We start from the raw sequence: 24,417 nt of genomic DNA on the forward strand, positions 1-24,417 counted from the left end.
TATTCCTCCGGGTTATATTTGATCATTTATTTTCCTTAAGCTTGAAGAACTATCTTTAATTGTTCTGCATAGAAAAATAAATCACAAGTCTCTAGGCGGCTTACCGCATGGAGAGTCATATATCTTACACTTAACCCAGAACATAACCAAGGTCATAAAAGACCGGCTCTCAATCATATCTTCGGGATAACCACAATAGCCTACCTGCAAGCCTTGCAAGTACACCTCCGGCTTATGTAACCCAGATAATGAGGTTGAGGACGCATCGATAATGTGTGTTGTGTGCTATCAACATTATTAATCAAAGTTAAGCCGGCGGAGTAAGAACCGCCCTTGCACACTGTTGATATGAGCAGAAGAACTTGTTGCAAATCAGAAGATCAAAACTTAGGGGCTTCCGGTTCGAATACGACCAGAAAACCGTCCCAAAGGGGTTAAGCTAAGATTCGAATGCGATCATATAGCCCCCAGTGGCTTTGGCGTTGCCGATCAAGAGGGTACCGACAGCTATGTTATCTTTGGTTCGAATATGACCTATGTTTGAACAGGAAGCCCCCAAATGACCTTGAGAGTTGTTTAACGACGCTGATTCGAATACGATCCACGTCAGTTCCCAAAGGGGGTTGAGCTATGATTCAAATATGATCAAGAAAAACTCCCCAATGAGCTCGGCAATTTGCCAATCAAGTGGGTATCGACAGCTATGTTCTCTTTGGTTCGAATACGACCTATGTTTGAACAGGAAGCCCCCAGGTGATCATATTGTTAACGGCTAGATTTGAATACGATCATAAGCCGGATCCACCTCCAAGTGACCATGTAATGTTGTAATGGAAATAACACGTTTACCTTTGGAGGAGAAAAGGACAGAGGTCCTGCTTTATTATTTTTCATAATATATACATGACTATAGAAATATGTACATTATGAAAGCCGGTGGCTCAAGTGTAATAAGGCCGAAGCTGAGCTATGTTCCACGGCCGACGGGTCTCTTCCTCCGACTTACGTGAATCTTTGTGCTCCCGAACATCGATAAGGTAGTATGACCCGTTGTGCAAGTTCTTGCTGACCACAAAGGGCCCTTCCCAAGGCGGGGATAACTTGTGTGCATCTGTTTGATCTTGGATGAGCCGGAGCACCAGATCACCTTCCTGGAAGACCCGGGACTTAACCCGGCGGCTATGATAACGGCGCAGGTCTTGTTGGTAAATCGCCGAACGAGCTGCTGCCACATCACGCTGTTCGTCCAACAAGTCAAGAGCATCTTGGCGCGCCCGCTCATTATCCGCCTCAACATAAGCCGCCACTCGAGGCGAGTCATGCCGGATGTCGCTAGGGAGGACTGCTTCCGCTCCATAAACCATGAAGAAAGGCGTGTAACCCGTAGATCTGTTAGGAGTAGTATTGATGCTCCATAACACGGAGGGTAACTCCTCCACCCAACAACCCGGCGTCCGTCGCAAAGGGACCAAAAGCCGGGGCTTGATGCCCTTCAAAATCTCCTGATTAGCTCTCTCAGCTTGACCGTTGGATTGAGGGTGAGCCATGGATGAAACATCAAGTCGGATATGCTCTCGGCGAAAGCCGGTGCCGCCTAATACTTTCTTGGACATTTTGCATAACCCTTCTGTTAAGTTGCCTACAGAGGAAGACTTGGCTGTCCCTGACCCGGAGGCACAGTTAGTGGCGGCTCTCCACATTACCCCAGACTGGACAGTACCATACTTGGCTTACATGACCCGGGGAGAATTGCCTGAGGATGAAACTTTGGCCAGACAAATAACCCGGCGGTCTAAGTCAATGATAATTATCAATGGCGAGCTGCATCGTCGCAGTGTCACTGGAACTTTCCAGCGTTGTGTTTCCCCTGAGGAAGGTCAAGAAATTTTACGTGAGATTCACGAGGGGGATTGTGGCCATCATGCCGGCTCAAAATCCCTTGTGGCCAAGGCTTTTTGTCATGGTTTTTATTGGCTGACGGCTCATGCTGATGCGGAGGACTTGGTCAGTAAATGTGACGGTTGTCAGAGGTTCTCGCGACGGGCTCATGTACCGGCTCAGGAGCTGAGGATGATTCCAATTACTTGGCCATTTGCGGTCTGGGGGCTTGATATGGTTGGGCCTTTTAAAAGGTCCAAGGATAAGAAGACTCACCTCTTGGTGGCGGTCGACAAGTTCACAAAGTGGGTTGAAGCGGAGCCAGTTAGTAAGTGTGATGCAGCCACAGCGGTTCAGTTCATGAAAAGGGTGATATTTCGCTTTGGTTTTCCGCATAGCATTATAACTGACAATGGTACCAATCTGTCTAAAGGCACCATGGAGGAGTTTTGTCAATGAGAGACAACAGATCGAGAGCCGGGCATAGCGATTAAGCTCCCTGGTCATCGAAACCCTAAGTAATACCACCTCAACTGGACGTAGGCTTTTACCTTCGCCGTAAGGGGCCGAACCAGTATAACCCTCGTGTTCCTTGTCCCGTTTAACCCCTTTAAGCTTCCTAGCGGCGATGGCTCCACGACTAAGTCCTTGCACGAGGACATCTGCCGTGACAATTCCACGACAGTTGGCGCCCACCGTGGATCGTAAACCGGAGGGAGTCGAGATTGGGCCTTTTGATGCCTCCTTCTCATGACCTCATTGGACGCGTTCTGATCCATCGTGAGCCGGAAAGACTGTGCCTGAATCAGCTGAGTCTGGGCGTCGAGAGCCGCCCTCTCCGCAGCCATCCTGATCCCTTCCGCCGCCAGATCCTCCTTGGCTTTTGCTAGATCCAGCTTTAACTGTGCCACCTCCGCGTCATGCTGAGCTTGATCCGCTGGGACGACCGTAGCGGTTAATATGGCCGTCATCTTGTCTGTGAGATCCATCAACACCTGAGCCGGCGAGGGCACAAGGCTTCCTGCCCCGGCGGTGGGGTTTTGAACAGGTTGTGCGCCAGCCATGAAGATTCCAACCCGGCTCGGCGGCTCAAAGGGGTCCGAAATACTGTCGCCATCGGAACAACCCCTGAGCCTGCCATCTTGAAGTTGGTATAACGAATCGGTCTCCTCTGTGGATGACTCGCCGTCAGAGCGAGCGGCCGTCTCATCACCAGATCCAGATCCTTCAGAGAGCTCTCCATGGACGCATCCCACGAAAGCACGCTTCAAGGCAGGCAAAGTCCGGGCGGGTCGTGCATGTTGAGCCGTCTCGATGAGATCGGCGCAGAGGTCCGGCTCAGGGCCCGGCTCACCAATCTTGCCAATAAAGACATGGATTCCGCCGAAGGGGACCCGGTACCCGTACTCAATTGAGCCGGCGTCGGGGCCCCAATTTGCATCGTCGATGTAGAGCTTGCCGCGATGACTCTTGGTCATCCGGCCCACAGCGTATCCCTTGAGCCCTTCGAAGCTGCCCTTCAAGAACTCAAATCCACCGTGCGCCAGCCCCACGGTGGGCGCCAACTGTTGTGGAATTGTCACGGCAGATGTCCTCGTGCAAGGACTTAGTCGTGGAGCCATCGCCGCTAGGAAGCTTAAAGGGGTTAAAAGGGACAAGGAACACGAGGGTTATACTGGTTCGGCCCCTTACGGCGAAGGTAAAAGCCTATGTCCAGTTGAGGTGGTATTACTTAGGGTTTCGATGACCAGGGAGCTTAATCGCTATGCCCGGCTCTCGATCTGTTGTCTCTCGTCCTGAACCGCCGCCGGGTCGTCCCTTTATATAGAGAGGTTGACGCCCCGCGGCTCTCAGAGTCCCGGCTGGCTTATAACAGTATCCGGCTCGGACTCTTAACTACTCTTGCCTTACATTACAAATCTTGCCATAACGGCGGGTTATCACTACGGGCCTTAAGCCGCCTCCGGGTCTTAAGCCCATTATTGATCCGCCATCCTTAAGCTTGGTACTGGGCTTCACGTGATGATCATTATGACGTAACCCGGCCCCTCCTGGGCGGGTGACTCTAATAGTTATATCCTCAACAAATACGCCTATACGTGCACCTATTTTGTTGCTCGTCCGCTCGGCTTCTCCGCCCTCGGCCCTTCTCCGCCGCCGCGCTGCCAATCGTCGGCGCCCAGTCGCTGGTTCATCCTGGTTGTCCATTGAAGCGTTCAAGCATCGCTAGCCGACCGCCTCTACCCTCGCCCACTGAGAGACTGTTGGAAATTTGAGGTACGTCTCAACTCCGCACTTGGCAATTGCCGATCTCTCCCAAATCTGAAATCTCAACTGTGTGTAGGAATTTTAATTTTTTATATTTCGGGTTTCTAATTGTTTGGCTAGGGTTTTAAAATTTAAAGTTATTATAATTGAGAACAAGTCGCTGCGATTCACATCTAACCATGGGAGGATTATTTCAGCGAGAATGGCAAGGCAGAAAGTTGAGTAAGTTTAACTCCCTAATCGTATTGTTCAATCAATATGTTATATTTATTTCTCACCAAAAACATATATTTTGTTTATTGTTTCTATTCTTGCATATGCAAACACAAATAATGTAACTCATACATTTTTGCTAACACAATGATAATTATTAACAGGAGAATTTATGGAAAGGTTTCTTAAAAAAATGAAGTCCTCGACACAAGATGATATAGCTAGCCCATCACATGAACCAGTTCATTTTGGTAAGAAATCTCACTGCCATATAATTTGTGTTGTTGGTTGTGTTATTTTCCGTTCCAAAATATAAGGTGTATTGATTTCCGTGCAAATCAACCATTTGAATGTTTGACCAAGATTATACAATAAAATAACAACATCTACAAAACATAATAGATAAAATATGAAACTATATTTCTTGAAGGAATCAAATGATATAAATTTCATATTGTGAATATTGATATATTTTTCTAAAAACTCGGTCAAACATGCACTCGTTTGACTTTAGAAAAAATACACCTTATATAAAGGAATAGAGTATATACTATTGCTTGTTGTTGATCCTTGTATATATAATGTGCATGTGAACACCGGGAAATTTTTGTTCTGGATTCGCCCTTGGAGACAGAGGGGGCGCGGTGTTGAGATACATCGTGGCGCTTTTAGGGCTGGTATGTTTCACCACTTCCAAAACATTGTAGACCCGGAAGCTGTTGAAGTGTTGGCTTCCAAGATGGCCTTGGAGCTGGCTCGGGAGGTCAACACGAAACAGGTACACGTCGAGCTCGATAGTGAGAGTGTGGTGCAGATGCTCAACCAGCCCACGAAGAGCCTGGGCGTTGCTGGCCCTTAGGTGGAGGAGATAAAGATGATGTTGCAATCTTTCGCAGGCTTCAAAGTTTCCTGGGTTAGGCGTTCCGCCAACATTGCCACGCATAAATTTGCTAAAGTACGTGTTAGAGATGAACAACTATGTAAGGTTTGGTTGGAGGCTCCCCCGAATTTCATTCTTAATGTAATTTCGGATGACATTCCGAGCTTCGTGGTTTAAATAAAGCGGCAATATTACCCCTAGAAAAACAAGAGTCACCCGGCAAGCCGAACACCAACCACACCCCTATACACCGTAAAACACGTCGTGATGTCAGCTCCACCCCCTATTCATCACGCTGGCGGGCGATTCAGAAGCACAGAACAGCACACTAAACGGCAATTAAAACTCGTGTTTGTTGCGCCGGCTAGAGGTGTCTGTGATGCATGCGACAGGTGCACCCGGGCCGGCATGTGGGCTGTTTTTTGCGGGAGACGCAATCGTTCAGCAAACATAATATGATCATCCTATGGTGGGATCATGCGTTGTTCCGAATGATGGCTGCATCTTCGTGTCGCAAATATTCTGCTGTAATCAGTTTGTTCATTTTAATTTTGCGCAAACTGCAATAACTCAAACAATTGCCCAGAGACTCCGTACACCTCCAGGCTCCAGATAATGAATTTGGTAGCAAGACTGCGTACGCCTCCAGAAAAAGCTTAACTGAGATTTACTAAGAGCAGCCACAGGCACAGGAGGTAGGACACAATGGAGAAACAAATAAGCTTTGTTAGCAAGATTATGTACATTGTAAACAAGCACAGAAATGTCCTGCTGATCAATCAAGCCACAGTTGTTTGAAAGAATTTATTTATATGCTAATTAATTACAGAAGAGTTAGAAAAAGCTGAACTTCAACAGGGGTTGAGTATTTCTCGACCACAAGTCAAGGTCGGTCAGAAGAAACTCACCTACTCATATTGAGAATTACAAAGCCCTTCTTACCGGAGCTCTATATGTGATCAGTAATTCACACTATAGTTTGACCTAAGAATAGATATGTCAACATGGCATGCCGTTCTCAATCAATGATCTTTGGGCCTGTATTTGCCACCAAGGTCAAATGATCTGTGTGAAACTGTCGAGCAAAAAGCTTGTCCCTTTAATTAAAAACAAGGTATATGCTTGCCACTTCAAATGGCATAATAGGCTATTGAACAGTAACCACCTGCTTCATGGCAATTCATATTTCAATCTCAGATCAAATACCCCAACCAGTCCATGTGATCACGGAAGTGCCAAAACAATGTGAAATGCCGCAAAATGATTGTCTCTTGGAGGCTTAGGCATTGTGAGGTCAGTAGCTCTCTGGTATCATAACCCTTTTTTAAAAGCAAGACAACTTTAAACCTTGGCGACTATTCACTGGACCCGCTATTTCTCGATGACGAATCTGTAGCAAGTTAACAATACATAAGGAAAAAGTTTCTGTACTTCATACTCCCTCCATTCCACAATGTAGTGCATATTTGGTTTTTAGGAAGTCAAACATGTCTACATTTGACCAAGTTTATAGAGTAAACTATCAGCATTTAAAATAGTAAATATTTAAAATATGAAAACAGACTTCATGATGAATCCAATGATTCTAGTTTTGGCTTTTAGATGTTGATATTTTCCCTACAATCTTGGTCAAATGTAGACTTGTTTGACTTTCTAAAAATCAAACATGCACTACTTTGTGGAACAGAGGGAGTATCCATCCCAAAATAAGCGTCGCTGATTTTGTACAAAGTTGTACTAAATCAGCGGCACTTCTTTTGGGACAGAGGGAGTAGTATATAAACAGCTCTGCAAACAATACCTCGTGAACGGCGCTTTCCCTCCATGGCTTCTTTTTTTTCCTGACAGCTTTGGCAAAGGAACGGACCATCCCATCGACGCAAGTTCCCAGGTTGTGATGAATCTTCATGTACAGATATCCCTTGATTTGGCTTTAACTCTACTTGACAGATAGCACATATAAAGAGTTTGAACATATTTCGAACAGGGTATTCAGAATCCAGCCTGCGGTTAAAAACGAAATTTGAGCCATATGCACAGGTCTTGGTGCAAACTGAAGGAATTCAGAATATGAATCAAACAAGGTTGCGCTCAGCAGCAGATAGAAAGATAATGTGAATGAACAAAATATTTTGAGGGTTTTGCATGCAATAGAACGGAAGGTCGGATCCAAATACTTCAAACATGACAATGTTATGCTGTTTGAATGAGTTTATGTGCTCCATATGTTTGCACTTTAACTTCATCTAACTTTCCTCATGGTGTGCATCTTTATAAATTACTTCAGCCAGAATCCAAAAGGATGGTACGTGTCCTCGAGTTGTTTTTCATTTTGTAGCGAGAAACCATCCATAAATTTATTCCAGGCCCGTGAGAAGGTTATTGGTTAAACTGACACTGTTGGCTGTCAAAATGGAAAATGAATGTGCAAACTTCTAGAGAACAAGAAGTAAGAATGCAAAAGAATTTATTAATCGACTTTCTCATCTATTATGGTTGATGATGCGTTGGGAACCTTCAACACGATTATATAATCATAACTGAACTTCATGACCATTTGCTCTTTTAATGATCGAAAATAGAATTATAGAACCAACCGTCTAGAGAGCAATGCACATTCATCCTCAAATATCTCTTCTACGATGTCTGGATCCATATATTCTCTATCTGCATGGGATGATGAGTCGGAAGATGTTTTCTTGCGAAACATATTTTTGAAAACACCCATTCCTGGTTGCTTTTTAGGAGCTGACATAGCTGGGTTGCCTTTTTCTGGTACTAGGTCAACGACTATACAAGTGGTGTCATCCCTCAGTCCCTTTGAGTGCACTGCGTCCTGAAAAATATTTGAATGTGTAAAGAAGAGCATCATGAAAGAGTCAGGGTTAGAGAGAGAGGAGGGGTGTACTTTAACAATTTGCTCGGCTGCAGCTTCAGGAGAAAGTCCTCTTGAACAGTTCAGAGCCTGTTCTGCAGTCAAAGCATCCCAAACACCATCGCTTGAAATAATAAGCCGGCCTCCAGCAGTAGATAACTAGACACATTAAAAAACATATCGGTACTTTTCAGAATCCAGGGATCAGATTAACAAAAACAATACACTAGGTTACTCGGAGATGGCAGCAAACTGCTGTGTAAGGGGTTAGATACATCCGGATACCCGCTGAAACATATCAAGTACGTATCCGCCGATCTTTTTTTCCAAATAATTATACTAATTCGGATACGTCTGGGATACCCCAGATACTGGTCGGACACGGGAAAACCAGGAAAAGTCTAACCCCGTACATATCATTACCCACGAACCACCGTTCCCCTTTTCTCGCCTCATCCTGCCTTCACCCGACCTGAGCTCTGCGCCGCCACTGCTGCCGCTCCCTCCCCTTGCTGGAGTGCCGCCGCACTGGATATGAAGAGACCCAGTGGCCGGCCCACCGGACAAGAGAAGGGAGCCCAGCCGCCGCCACTCCGTCGCATACCCCCTTGCTGGAGTGCAGCCGCACAGGATAAGAAGAGACCCAGTGGCCGGCCCACCGGACCAGAGAAGGGGAGCCCAGCCGCCGCAACCCCGTCGCATACCCCCTTGCTGGTGTGCCGCCACACTGGAGAAGAAGAGACTCAATGGCCAGCCCACCGGACCAGAGAAGGGGAGCCCAGCTGCCGCCGCATACCCCTAGATCTCAGCGCCCCTCCCTTCCCAGATTAGATGACTGTAATCTACCCACTGCCTCTGAGCGCAGCCACCGTGCTCCCCCCCCCCCCCCCATCTGAGCGCCGCCACCCCTGCTCCCTCCCCTGACCTGAGCAGTAATGCGGCGGCGAAGGAGGAGGAGGACGGCATCCATCGCTCCCTCCCCCTAATTGCCATCCTCGCGACAACATAATTTGCCATAAAAAAACGTTTGATTTGCCATGCCTAAAAAACTGATGTCAGATTTTTAGCATTTTCAGTAAAAAGAATTAGGCATAAATTTGTATCATTGGGGTGTGGGGGGGGGGGGGGAGGAAGGGGGATAGTTTCTCAAAATAGTACATATGACCCAGTGAAATCTAGGTAAGAGGCATAGAAAAAGGGGGGAAATAAATATCAAACCAAAACAACTTGTAGTACTGCAGTCTGCTATTATTTTACCTGTATAGTTAAATTTTGGGCTTCAGCCTTAAGTTAAAACTGTTATAATGTGTTCTGCATTTCCAGACATACCTTTACTTGCTTGACGAGAGGAACAGGAACGATAAATTCACCCACGTCCTGATCTCCGATTGTCCTTGACAGGCACAAACCCCCAGGCCAGCATCTAAGGGGGCCAATCTGGAGGTGGAGAAAAGCATGCATTTGTAAAGCAAATGAAAAGAATATGAAAACTAGAAAAAACACATGCAAAATGTATCAATGAAAAAAAAAACATGAAAACTAGAAAAAACACATGCAAAATGTATCAATGAAAAAAAAAACAATGTCCCTCATCTTACACCCTCCACCTATATTGGGCACTTCCTCCTGTTCCACTCCTAACACGAATGCACGATTGGGTACCATGTCTCTTGCATAAACTAATATGTTATATGCCATTAAAACTCTAAAATCCAATCAAGGTTTTAAAAATTGACATTTAGCAGCTGTGTAGCAAACACTTGGGATCAAGTTCAAAAGCAAATTCAATACTAGGGAGCACATTTAACATGAAACAAAAAAGTTAACACTAGAGGGCAACATACAATTAACATATGCAGCTAAAATGGTACTCCCTCCGGCCCCAATTACTGTCGCGACGCCCAACTCCGATGAGCAAGCACACCCGCGACAATTAAAAAGGGCCGGGGGGGGGGTAGATATATCTGTGGCTAATGTTAATCAATGTCACCAAAGACTGCATAATTTTTTCAGTACTGAAGAACAGGTTAAAGGATAATATGTCTCTTAACAGTCACCATAAATACTGCACATTTCCAAGTGGAGTACGAGTATCTCATAAACTGAAGCAACAGAAATGGCAACAATGAACCTTGATGCAAGAAAATTAACTTGAATGGCAAAATAAGCAAAGTTGAAACCTCAGCACCACCAACAACATTTAGCCTTCCAACATCACCTCCAGCTTCTGTTACACGATCAACCCTGCACATCAAAATCAAGTGGCAATAGATAAGTTTTTGCCATGAGAAGTGAGAAGGCACATATCAGGAGAACAATCTTACTCCTCTTTACTGGCATCGAAACGATGATCCGAAGATAACTGATAAATTGAACCTTCAGCTTCTAATACACAACGCGAATCACCAACAGATGCAACAGTAACAACCAATCCATCTATTATGACAAATGTCACTGTTGTTCCTGAAGAGCGTGCTGTAAAGAAAGAAAGTGATATCAGTAGGACATTTAATTTAGGTCGATGCTAGTAATGTTTGAACAAGTTATTCCAAATGTTTCACAAATGTATGTCATTAGAGACCAAAGAACAGGAATAAACAAGATCCATGGAAGATTCTAATGACCGATCATAAGATCTCTTTTTGCTGGCTCTGATGACAGATAAATCTCCTTTTTATAAGATAACTCAGAATACTGGAGGATTAGTGAAAACTGCTTTAATTATCACTTGACGCACCTACTGTTTGGAAATCTTTATCGGTTTTGACAAATGCTGCAACCATCGCCCTTGGAAGCGCAGCAAGCCAGTCCTCCCTGTTGAGATCAGCAGGGACTGCACCCAAGATGTTGTTCAAGAGATTCTCCTTTGTATAAATAGCGGCTCCATTCCCATTGTGCCCATCAAACAGCTGCAATAAAACCACCGCGCTGAGAGGCTCTGAACAATTGCTTCTAGTTGATCATTCATCAAAATTATTGCCTCCAAAATTTCTTCAAAAAAGTCTAAAATGTGGAACTACAGCAAATTAAGATACTTTGTGCTATTTTTTCAAAAAAAAAAGATACTTTGTGCTATAGCCAGCAAGTCCAGCATTGCATAATTCAATTGGACACATGCATTCATTCATTGTTGACGATAAATTAACCTTAATTTCATTGTGAAACTAGTACTCCCTCCGTTCCTAAATATTTGTCTTTCTAAAGATTTCAACAAGTGACTACATACGGAGCAAAATGAGTGAATATACACTCTAAAATATGTCTATATACATCCGTACGTGGTAGTCCATTTGAAATCTCTAAAAAAACAAATACGATTGTAAGCAAAATGAGTGAACAGAGGGAGTATCTGTTATGTACACATAAACCATATATAGAGTCAGCATCCCAATCTCCAAACGAATTCAGAGCTTCCCTCCAAACGAATTCCAGAATCCAGAATTGTCCAACAACCGAGCATAAACAAAATCGAGCAAGCCTCACAATTCACGCACGCACGCATCCAACCCGATCCACGTGAACTTAGAATTATTGAGCACCAACGTAACGTATCCACGTGACGCACGGCGCTGCCAGATCGGGCACGCACGAAATGCGATTGTAAGGGTGTGGGGCGCTTACACCGAAGGCAGAGAAGGAGGATGACGGGAAGCCGGGGAGACGCTCGCAGTCGGGCTTGAGGAAGACAAAATCCTCGCCCTTCTTGGCCTGGCTGAAGAGGCCGTGCTGGAGCTCCGGGCGCTCGGCGGCGGTCCTCTCGCTGACCACCTCCCGCCGCAGAAGCACGGCGAGCGGCACGGCCGAGCCCCCAGCCGTGCTGCCGCCGCCGCCCACGGAGCCCTGCACCGACCTCGACCGCGTGGACATCCCCCTGCCCTGCCACCACCGCCGCGCCGATCCGCTATAGAGGCGCGGTCCCCAATTCGTCCCGTCTCGCCCGTATTGGTGAGGGGCTTTTTTGGGGGGGGGAGAGAGAGAGAGAGAGAGGGGAGGTGAGGCCGGAAGGGAGGAGGAGGTCACATGGGTACAGAACGCGGAAATCCAGCCCGCCACGCGCATTCGACATTTTTCAGCAAAAGTTGGCAATGGACGACGAGGGCCATGTTCGGACTTCGGATTAGGGTTATTAGAGCAACTCCAACGCGGCCGCGCGTGCACATCGACCCAACGCTGTCAATTCAAACCGAAAACTAGTGCGCTCGCTGTCCGTCTGGCGTATTTTTGGCCCATATTTACATCTGATTTTTGTCCACACCACACGAGATAGACGCACCGCGCTTTCGCTCGGTGTCCGCCACGGCCCCACCTGTCAGCCGCCCAACCACTACCGTGGTAATAGTCGATGCGACTACCTAACTCGGGCCCACACGGCAGCATCTCAAAGTTCCAAGTTTACTTCCTTTTTAATGCAGGCGTGTGGGAGGAGGGGGGCTCATCCACTTCTCCTCCCCGTTCATATATGGCCACACTCGCTCCCTCCCGGCGCAGCAAAACCCTAGGTTGCCATGGGTTTCTTCGGCAAGGGCAAGAGCAAGCTCGATGTCGGCGCAGGCTCGTCCCGCACGCCGTCGCCAGCGCCACCGTCGCGTGCCTCCGAGTTGGAGCCACGTGCGGCGAGGAGGCGCCGACCACGGGACCGGCTTTACATCCCGGTGAACCGCGTGCGTTGGCATTGGTATTACCACCAGCCATGGCCGGGTATTAACCTCCCCCACGGCTGGCACCTTGACCCACACCGCATCCTGGTGTCGCAGTCACCGTGGACGCACACGGAGGAGGTGCGCAAGCACCATGCCCTCTGGACGGCAGAGCAGCGGGGCGACCCCGCCTACGCGCGAGACTCCCCCAACTGGGAGGTCTGGTTCGTGACGAAGCACGACGTGGCCTGCCGCGGTGGCGTTGTAACACCCCGGATGTAACTTTCCATATTTGTAACTCCAACTCTTGCCATTTTCGATTATGTGTTATGATATTTCCTTCGTGGTCGGGTTTTGTTTTTTGTTTTGCATTTTGTTTTGTCATGCATCTCATATCATGTCATCATGTGCATCTCATTTGCATACGTGTTCGTCTCATGCATCCGAGCATTTTCACCGTTGTCCGTTTTGCAATCCGACACTCCCACATGCACCGGCGCACCCCTCTTGTTTTCTTTTCGTGAGCGGGTGTTGAACGTTCTCGGAATGGACCGAGTCTTGTCAAGTGCCCTTGGTATACCACCGGTAGACCATCTGTCAAGTTTCGTGCCATTTGGAGGTCGTTTGATGCTCCAACGGTTAACCAGGTAACCGTAAAGTCATTTTATGTGTTGCAGCAAAACCCTCCTCCAAACAGCCTAAAACCCCTCTAAGTCTCCTCCTTGCTCTAGGTCGTTCGATCACGATCGTGTGGGCGAAAACCGCACTCCATTTGAAGCCTCCTAGCTCCCTATGCCTATATAAACACCTCCCCCTCCAAAATCTCGGGCAAAACCCACCCTAACCCTAGATCAAAGCACCCCGCCGGACACTGCACTTGCCGCCGCGTCGGGCCTCTCCCAGCCTGCCACGTGGCAGCGCCACCGCCCGTACGCCCGCGGCCCGCCGGGGCCCGTGCGGGGCCCTCCCGGCACGCGCCTCCTCCGCCTCGCGCCCGAGCGCCCCGCGCCCGAGCCCGCGCCTCGCCGCGCCGCCTCCCCCGCCGGCCCGTGCCTCGCCGCGCCGTGCCTCCGCCGCCCTCTACCTTGCCGGCGAGCTCGCCCTCCGCCCCCACCTGCCCCGCCGCAGGTCGCCGGCGCCGCCCGCGTCCGCCGTCTCCCCCGACCTCTCCGGTCGCGCCCCGTCTTCCTCCTCCCCGGCGGCGCCTCCTCCTCTCCGCGCCATCGCCGGCGTCCCCGTCCACCACTCCGGCGAGCTCGGCCAGATCCCGATCCAGAAGACTCGAAGGTTGACTTCTCCTTCCCCCGAAAAATCCTCCAAGTCCCAGAGATTTTACAATATCTTGCTCTGTTCGTGGCATCATAACTCTCTGTATATAGCTCTATTTCGTGCGTGTAATATATTCAAATGTTCGCCTCGAGATGCTCTTCATTTTGTTCCATTATGCTATGCTTATTTGAGTCCATCTTGATGCCCAAATCTCTGGTGCAAGAGTGTTATATGCTGTTATCTGCTGTTACTTATCAGAACTTAGGGTTTTGTTATTTTTGTTGCATTTAATCTGTGCATCTTATGGGCATGAGCTCTACATGTGTTTTGATGTATGCCATGCCATCTTTACAGATGTGTATGCCATGTATTTTTTTGATATCTGTGTTGACTAACACAAGCATGCAAACTAGGCTTCGTGATGTTTCTGATTTCAGGGACTTAGTAATTTTACTAAGTCTGTGAATGCTGTTATTTTGTTGCTATGTATCCATGTGGCTACAGAGAGATCCATGCTTATTTTTGAGATGTCTAGTAAGGATGTTTTGTAGTTATAGTTGTTCTCTATCCATCCATGCCCCTGTTTGAAATTATGGAGTGCCGTAGCATGTCTCAATCTTGCTCTACTTTTGCTATAAAATATTCCTGACAGAATATTAACATGATATTCAATTTTGCAAAGGTTGTTGTAGTTGTTTCATACATGCTATGTATTTTCTATTGCCATGGATAGCTTCATAAACATGCCATCTTGCTGTAGGTATGCTTGTTTTGTCATGCATTGCTTTGTGGTGAGTGCATCAAACTCACCAATAAGCCTTCATATTACTGTTCCTGCCATGCTCTGTTTTCTGCGGTCTGAAACCTGTTAACGAAACTTGCTATGTTTACATGGGTGCCATCATATCTTCTGGTCCTTTCTGGCTTATGGTCAGTAAGGGACTTTTGTCATATGCATTTAGTAGATTCATACCATGCCTTGTTTTGCTATGTTAAGTTCCTGTAGCATGTTGATTTCGTGCTCTGAACATGGCTACCTGATGTTGTTTCTGCCATGTCCAGTAATTTCACTAAGTCTGTGAACCTGATATCTTTTGCACTTTTGCCATGCTTGTTTGAACCTGCTGTGTTGTGATCTAGCCGTAGCTCAGTGTTCATCTTTTGTCAAGCATCTCCTGTAGATTACTGCCGTATGTTTTGTTGCTATGTTGGAGTGCTGTAACATAGTTACTTGTTGCATTCTAAGTGATATCATGCTGTTAATCGCAGATTCGTGTCATTCTTGTTTTGCTTGCCATTTGCAAACCGTGCATCCGTTTCCGGTGATCTTTATATCGATTTCGACCGAAATTATCTCATCTTTCCAGTGGCATACTTGGTTTGTCAAGTTACTGCCTTGTTCATCATTTTTCTTCCGGAGCACGCATATGCATCGCATACCACATCTCGCATATCATACATGTTTTGCATCATGTTGCTTGTGCATTTCCCGTGATTGATTGTGGTTCCGTTGCTTGTGTTCGTGTTATGGGTAGAGCCGGGAGACGAGTTCGTGAACGAGGAACCTGTTGAGTACGCTTACGAGGAGCAAGCTTTCGACAACTCTGAGAACCTTGCAGGCAAGATGACCATACCCTCGAAATCACTTCTATCTTTGCTTTGCTAGTTGTTTGTTCTATTGCTATGCTGCGCTACATACCTCTTGCTATATCATGCCTCCCATATTGCCATGTCAAACCTCTAACCATCCTTTCCTAGCAAACCATTGTTTGGCTAAGTTACCTCTTTTGTTCAGCCCTTCTTATAGCGTTGCTAGTTGCAGGTGAAATTGAAGTCGGTTCCATGTTGGAACATGGATATTTTGGAATATCACAATATCTCTTATTTAATTAATGCATCTATATATTTGGTAAAGGGTGGAAGGCTCGGCCTTATGCCTGGTGTTTTGTTCCACTCTTGCCGCCCTAGTTTCCGTCATACCGGTATTATGTTCCTTGAGTTTGCGTTCCTTACGCGGTTTGGTGATTTATGGGACCCCCTTGACAGTGCGCTTTGAATAAAACTCCTCCAGCAAGGCCCAACCTTGGTTTTACCATTTGACCACCTACCACCTACACTTCCCTTGGGTTTTCGCGAGCCCGAGGGTCATCTTTATTTTAGACCCCCACGGGCCAGTGCTCCTTCGAGTGTTGGTTCGAACCGAGCTGCCTGCGGGGCCACCTTGGGGAAACTTGAGGACTGGTTTTACTCATAGCTAGTCTCATCCGGTGTTGCCCTGAGAACCAGATATGTGCAGCTCCTATCGGGATTTGTCGGCACATCGGGCGGCTTTGCTGGTCTTGTTTTACCATTGTCGAGATGTCTTGTAAACCGGGATTCCGAGACTGATCGGGTCTTTCCGGGAGAAGGTTTATCCTTCGTTGACCGTGAGAGCTTATAATGGGCTAAGTTGGGACACCCCTGCAGGGTATTATCTTCCGAAAACCGTGCCCGCGGTTATGAGGCAGATGGGAATTTGTTAATGTCCGGTTGTAGAGAACTTGTTACTTGACTTAATTAAAATACATCAACCGCGTGTGTAGCCGTGATGGTCTCTTCTCGGCGGAGTCCGGGAAGTGAACACGGTTTCTGGGTTATGTTTGCCGTAAGTAGGAGTTTAGGATCACTTCTTGGTCATTACTAGTTGACGACCGTTTCACTGCTTCTCTTCTCGCTCTCATTTGCGTATGTTAGCCACCATATATGCTTAGTGCCTGCTGCAGTTTCATCTCATTACACCATCCTTTCCTATAAGCTTAAATAGTCTTGATCTCGCGGGTGTGAGATTGTTGAGTCCTCGTGACTCACAGATTCTACCAAAACAGTTGCAGGTGCCGACGATGCCAGTGCAGATGATGCAACCGAGCTCAAGTGGGAGTTCGACGAGGAACGTGGTCGTTATTATGTTTCTTTTCCTGATGATCAGTAGTGGAGCCTAGTTGGGACGATCGGGGATCTAGCATTTGGGGTTATCTTATTTTCATTTGGATTTTGACCGTAGTCGGTCTATGTGTGGATTTTGGATGATGTATGAATTATATTATGTTTTGTGTGAAGTGGCGATTGTAAGCCAACTCTCGTTATCCCATTCTTGCTCATTACATGGGATTGTGTGAAGATGACCCTTCTTGCGACAAAACCACAATGCGGTTATGCCTCTAAGTCGTGCCTCGACACGTGGGAGATATAGCCGCATCGTGGGCGTTACAGGCATGCAGATCGACCCCCGCTTCGTGTCACCGCCCCCGGAGGTGCGCCGGAGGAAGAGGAGGCGGACTATCAGACCGCTTTGGAGGCGGCGCTCCAGCGCGCCCTGGAGGAGAGACAACGCGAGTAGGACGCGCGGTGGGATGGCTTGGAGGAGGCCCTCGCGTTGTTGGCCGCAGGGGACTACGTCTACCCCCCCCCCCCCCCCCCCCCGCCACCGCAGCTACCCGAGCCCACGCCCACGTCGCCCACGGAGCCCGTGCCGGAGATGTATGCGTGGACCGGCATCCTCCACGAGTGGGTGAGCGCGCCGACTATCGTGTTGGGAGCGTCGCCGGAGCAAGAGGCCGCCTACCTGGAGCACTGGTGGTAGCGCCACCTGGCGGAGGAGCACAGCGACAGCGAGCGCTAGATGTAGGCCGAGCGCAATGAGGAGGTGCGTCGTGCCCGCTGGGCACGGGAGGAAGAGGAAGAGCACCGGGAGCTTGATACGTCCATTTTGCATCATGTTTTCCTACTGTTATTTATAATGTTTTTGGTCATTATTTCACTTTATGATACAATTCTAATGTCCTTTCTCTCTTAACTTGCAAAATCTACATGAAGAGCCGGCAGCTGGAATTCTGGACCTAAAAGAGTTACAGCAGAGATAGCTATTCTACGGGGCTCCAAATGACCTGAAACTTCACAGAATTTTTTTGTTGAATATATAAAAATACTGGAACAAGAATCACCAGAGGGGGCCTGTCGGTGTCAAAACCTACAGATCTCGGGTAGGAGGCCCGAGTTGTGGATCTTGGATCGATGGGTAACAGGGAACGTAGAGACAGCGTTTACCCAGGTTCGCGCCCTCTCAAGGAGGTAATACCCTACGTCCTACTTGGTTGTATTGATCCCATATACTTGTGGGTTATCAAGACTTTTTTCTGACGCCGTTGCCGGGGAGCAATAGCATGGGGGTGAATATTCTCGTTTGTGCTTGTCTGCTTTATCACTAAGTATATTTTATTTTCTGCTCTATTGTTCTCTATCACTAGATGATGCCCTGCGTGTTGCTGCGGAAATTTGTAGTCTATAAACATGATGGTAGATAAATTGAATGAATTTTGGCGTAGTGTGTTTATACATATTTCAGATAAGAAAATTGCAATGGACACAATACTTGGTATAAATATAAATATCGGAAAACATGAATTATGAGATTATTTTTGTACTAAATACAAGACATAAGTAATTTCATATGACTTACATGAATATTAATGTATATATTATTTTAACTATTATCATAAGTCAATCTTCATATTTGCATGTTTAAGATCTACAAAAAAAATGATAAATAAACACAAATATTGACAATAATTCTAGTTACTTGCATGACTGGAAGTGAGTGATGGAGCTCCAATATCAACATCAACAAAATTCATTTTCTCTTTTTGCCAAAGTGAGTATAAATTCTCTTGTCTCAAAGCATTTGTCTGAAAGGGGCATGATTACTTATCATAGGCATCGAGATCCAAATTAGCGCATTGAAGTATGAATTTGTTCATAACAAAAAGATACTATGCATGGAAACTTGTGAGCTAGACTCCTCGGCACCCATGATACACCCAAGTAGTGTTGGGACAAACCCGGTCCGCCGACGAACGCCGCATAGGCTCCCGTGACATGAACGCCGGACGAACCCTAGTCTCTCTCTCACTCGGACGTACGTAGGTGAAAAAGAAGAGGAGCACACTGACACAAGAATTTTCGGCGACAAACGCCTCGCCGCACGAACGGCGCCTCGGCCGCACGCACGACCCTTTTCTTTACTCCTCTCAAACTATGGCACATACCACGTACATCCAACCAACTCAGATCGGCCTCTATTTATAGGCTGGCACACACGCCACCTCCCCTATTCTGATGCATGCTAACAAACTATGGAGTCTATCCGGCCAGCTAACAACTTATCTAGCTAACTAACTACATGCATGACTATCCTATCATGCCATGAAGCTAGCTAACCAACTAACCAACTCGCCATGGCCACGAGTGCACGCGCACGCACGTACACCATCGTGACACACACGCACACACGTACTCTGGGTGCATACCTGTCACGGTTTATTTCTAACAAGTAGTACAAAATGCATGAGATCCTTCTTTATTGTCTTCCCATGCAAGCCCATCCTTAGCTGCGGACAACACGTAATGATAAATTTACCTTTAATCACAGTGATACCAGTAGCTAGCTGCTCATTTCGGTGAACATAATGGAGAACAGTTTATTTGTACCAAGTAAAAGACCGACATCCGACTGGCTTTGATTGATGGTTGTGAAATGAAAACATGATGATGTAGTATAGCGATGAATACACTTCTCAGGTTGTACTTTACTACAAAAATACTATCCCTGATGGATAATAGCGGCAATAAAAAATACTCTAGCTAAATCGTAGATGCATCCACAAAATAAAAAACAGCGGCAATCAATAATACTCAGCTAAATTGTAGATGCATCCACAAAAATAATAACAGCGGATTGAAATAATGGAAGAAGAATCCACAAATCATAGATGCATCCACCAGCAAAAAGAAAGGAGGAGGAAGAAAAGGCAGTTGTGGATACAACATGTATGTGCGTCTGAGGCTCTGAGCAGATCGTCCTTGGTGTGGGATTCCCGATGGCATGAAAGAGCAGATCGGTCTCGATCATGGTGGAGATGACGCGATGATGATCAACCCCTCATCCTCACGTCAGCTTGCGGAGTTAAACTCGCGGGGTTCTCCGACGTGCAGGAGCGGATCAGCCTCCTTAGTGGATATGAGGCGACAGCGAGCAGTCCCGAGTCCTCACGCCGTCTGCCTATGGATTAGGAAAGGAGGCATCACAATGACGGGGGTAGGAGGGGCCCAGAGTTCTCCACCTTGCAGGGGCTAGATCGGGAGGAGAGGGGATGGATCGGGGAAGTGGACGAAGGGGCTGGATACAGGACATGTGATGGATCGGGGTATCAACGACAGGGAGGCGTGAGGTAGGCGGCAGCGGCGCTTGGTGCTTCCAGCAGGAACCAATTGGTATCTATTTATATGATTGATAGATGGGTTTTCGGTTCTAGAAGATGAACATGAACTAATGCGTAGAGAAATCATACAGTTGGTTGAAAAAGAAAAGAAAAGAAAAGAAAAGGATGCCATTTTTCAGTGGAGAAGATGAATATGATCTAGAGATGGAAACTAATGGATGGGCAGTTAATTGGCAAGGATTCCTGCAACCCATGCGTGCCGGAGGTGGCAGGAAAAGTTATGATATGATTGGTTTAGCATGAAAAAGGGGATGATGTGGTGCATGGACCTCTAAAAAAAGCATATAGCTGAGCTAGATAGCCTGCATGTGGAGATAAATTAGATAGTGGGGATGAATCTCTTAAGTATGTAGGATTACTTATGGATATGGAACACGAAACACCAAAAACATTAGTTGTACTTGCTACTCATGAAGATGGGGAACCTCCTCAAACCCTCGATGCTCGTCATGTGAAAAATATTAAACACTACTTTGATAATCCTGAGAAAACCCCATTCAACTTGATAATGGGAGACACGTTGGATCAACGTGACTACTTTAGGGATTGTCGCTTGACTCAAAAAGGGAAACACTTATGGGATCAAATTAATTATTTGCAATGGTATGCTTGGGACATATGCTTGAGATATGATTATACTTGTTGCTCTATGATGAAGGCTCCACACCTTCCCTTTTCATGTGAATTTGATGATAAAGAAACCTTGGCTTCTTATGCTAATGGTATATATGATTACTATGATGTAGAATGAATAGAAGAGTTTGTTGCTTTTAAGGGTGCTTATGAAATTGAGTCTCTGTCTGAAAAATATGAAGATTATGATGATGTTGTTTATAGACTTGAAAATTTTGCTATACTTAATAATTGCTATGAGAATTATAAATAGAATGCTGATATTGATGAATTTATTGAGAAGGTCTCTGCTGCCCAAGAAGAGGCTAATATTTTGCAGGAACCTATGGAAGAAGAAATTGATGAAACTCTGAGCTCATTGTATGAAAAAGATGAGGAATAGAGCGGAGAACAAAAGGAGGAAGAGCGGATTGATCACCCGTGCTCGCCTTCTAATGAGAGTAACTCTTTATCCCATACATTGTTTAACTTCTTTTCGTGCTTACTGAAGGATGAATGCTATGATGATTGCTATGATCCCTTGGATTCATTTGAAATGTCCCTTTTTGATGAAATTGATGCCTGTTATGTTGGGGAACGTAGTAATTTAAAAAAAATCCTACGCACACGCAAGATCATGGTGATGCATAGCAACGAGAGGGGAGAGTGTCGTCCACGTAGCCTCGTAGACCGTAAGCGGAAGCGTTATGACAACGTGGTTGATGTAGTCGTACGTCTTCGCGATCGACCGATCCTAGTAACGAACGTACGGCACCTCCGTGATCTGCACACATTCAGCTCGGTGACGTCCCACGAACTCACGATCCAGTAGAGCTTCGAGGGAGAGTTCCATCAGCACGACGGCGTGATGACGGTGATGATGAATCTACCGACGCAGGGCTTCGCCTAAGCACTGCTACGATATGACCGAGGTGGATTATGGTGGAGGGGGGCACCACACACGGCTAAGAGATCAATGATCAACTTGGTGTGTCTATGGGGTGCCCCCTCCCCCGTATATAAAGGAGTGGAGGAGGGGGGAGGGCCGGCCCTCTATGGCGCGCCCTGGAGGAGTCCTACTCCCACCGGGAGTAGGATTCCCCCCTTCCCTAGTTGGACTAGGAGAGAAGGAAGGGGGAGAGAGGGAGGAAGGAAAGGGGGGCGCCGCCCCCTCCTAGTCCAATTCGGACCAGAGGGAGAGGGGCGCGCGGCCTGCCCTGGTCTCCTCTCTCTCTCCACTATGGCCCAATAAGGCCCATACACTTACCGGGGGGTTCCGGCAACCTCCCGGTACTCCGGTAAAATCCCGATTTTACCTGGAACTATTCCGATGTCCAAATACAGGCTTCCAATATATCGATCTTTATGTCTTGACCATTTTGAGACTCTTCATCATGTCCGTGATCATATCCGGGACTCCGAACTACCTTCGATACGTCAAAACACATAAACTCATAATACCGATCGTCACCGAACGTTAAGCGTGCGGACCCTACGGGTTCGAGAACTATGTAGACATGACCGAGACACGTCTCCGGTCAATAACCAATAGCGGAACCTGGATGCTCATATTGGTTCCTACATATTCTATGAAGATCTTTATCGGTCAAACTGCATAACAACATACGTTGTTCCCTTTGTCATCGGTATGTTACTTGCCCGAGATTCGATCATCGGTATCTCAATACCTAGTTCAATCTCGTTACCGACAAGTCTCTTTACTCGTTCTGTAATGCATCATCCCGCAACTAACTCATTAGTTACATTGCTTGCAAGGCTTATAGTGATGTGCATTACCGAGAGGGCCCAGAGATACCTCTCCGATACTCGGAGTGACAAATCCTAATCTCGATCTATGCCAACCCAACAAACACCTTCGGAGACACCTGTAGAGCATCTTTATAATCACCCAGTTACGTTGTGACGTTTGATAGCACACAAGGTGTTCCTCCGGTATTCGGGAGTTGCATAATCTCATAGTCATAGGAACATGTATAAGTCATGAAGAAAGCAATAACAACATACTAAACGATCAAGTGCTAAGCTAACGGAATGGGTCAAGTCAATCACATCATTCTCTAATGATGTGATCCCGTTAATCAAATGACAACTCATGTCTATGGCTAGGAAACTTAACCATCTTTGATTCAACGAGCTAGTCAAGTAGAGGCATACTAGTGACACTCTGTTTGTCTATGTATTCACACATGTACTAAGTTTCCGGTTAATACAATTCTAGCATGAATAATAAACATTTATCATGATATAAGGAAATATAAATAACAACTTTATTATTGCCTCTAGGGCATATTTCCTTCAGTCTCCCACTTGCACTAGAGTCAATAATCTAGTTCACATCGCCATGTGATTTAACACCAATAGTTCACATCACCATGTGATTAATATCCATAGTTCACATCGCCATGTGGCCAACACTCAAAGGGTTTACTAGAGTCAGTAATCTAGTTCACATCGCCATGTGATTAACACCCAAAGAGTACTAAGGTGTGATCATGTTTTGCTTGTGAGAGAAGTTTAGTCAACGGGTCTGCCAAATTCAGATCCGTATGTATTTTGCAAATTTCTATGTCTACAATGCTCTGCACGGAGCTACTTTAGCTAATTGCTCCCACTTTCAATATGTATCCAGATTGAGACTTAGAGTCATCTGGATCAGTGTCAAAACTTGCATCGACGTAACCCTTTACGACGAACCTTTTGTCACCTCCATAATCGAGAAACATATCCTTATTCCACTAAGGATAATTTTGACCGCTGTCAGTGATCTACTCCTAGATCACTATTGTACTCCCTTGCCAAACTCAGTGTAGGGTATACAATAGATCTGGTACACAACATGGCATACTTTATAGAACCTATGGCTGAGGCATAGGGAATGACTTTCATTCTCTTTCTATCTTCTGCCGTGGTCGGGCTTTGAGTCTTACTCAATTTCACACCTTGTAACACAGGCAAGAACTCTTTCTTTGACTGTTCCATTTTGAACTACTTCAAAATCTTGTCAAGGTATGTACTCATTGAAAAAACTTATCAAGCGTCTTGATCTATCTCTATAGATCTTGATGCTCAATATGTAAGCAGCTTCACCGAGGTCTTTCTTTGAAAAACTCCTTTCAAATACTCCTTTATGCTTTCCAGAAAATTCTACATTATTTCCGATCAACAATATGTCATTCACATATACTTATCAGAAATGCTGTAGTGCTCCCACTCACTTTCTTGTAAATACAGGCTTCACCGCAAGTCTGTATAAAACTATATGCTTTGATCAACTCATCAAAGCGTATATTCCAACTCCGAGATGCTTGCACCAGTCCATAGATGGATCGCTGGAGCTTGCACATTTTGTTAGCACCTTTAGGATCGACAAAACCTTCTGGTTGCATCATATACAACTCTTCTTTAAGAAATCCATTAAGGAATGTAGTTTTGACATCCATTTGCCAGATT

At 46.3% G+C, this 24,417-nt stretch overlaps 1 protein-coding gene across 1 annotated transcript; it reads right to left on the minus strand.

Moving 5' to 3' along the window:
• Nucleotides 1-6,029: 6,029 nt before the first annotated feature.
• On the minus strand, nt 6,030-12,185 carry LOC123144565 (probable protein phosphatase 2C 15). The gene is made up of 9 exons (XM_044563777.1): nt 11,736-12,185; nt 10,852-11,023; nt 10,439-10,589; nt 10,295-10,358; nt 9,444-9,551; nt 8,148-8,273; nt 7,837-8,075; nt 7,041-7,243; nt 6,030-6,629 (listed from the first exon to the last, which is right to left on the minus strand). Exons 1-9 carry the CDS (start codon nt 12,171-12,173, stop codon nt 6,595-6,597), a joined length of 1,536 nt encoding a protein of 511 aa, XP_044419712.1. The 5' UTR covers nt 12,174-12,185; the 3' UTR covers nt 6,030-6,594.
• Nucleotides 12,186-24,417: the final 12,232 nt, after the last annotated feature.

This window comes from Triticum aestivum, chromosome 6D (assembly GCF_018294505.1).
Source record: "Triticum aestivum cultivar Chinese Spring chromosome 6D, IWGSC CS RefSeq v2.1, whole genome shotgun sequence".
In the NCBI taxonomy this organism is placed as follows: Eukaryota; Viridiplantae; Streptophyta; class Magnoliopsida; order Poales; family Poaceae; genus Triticum; species Triticum aestivum.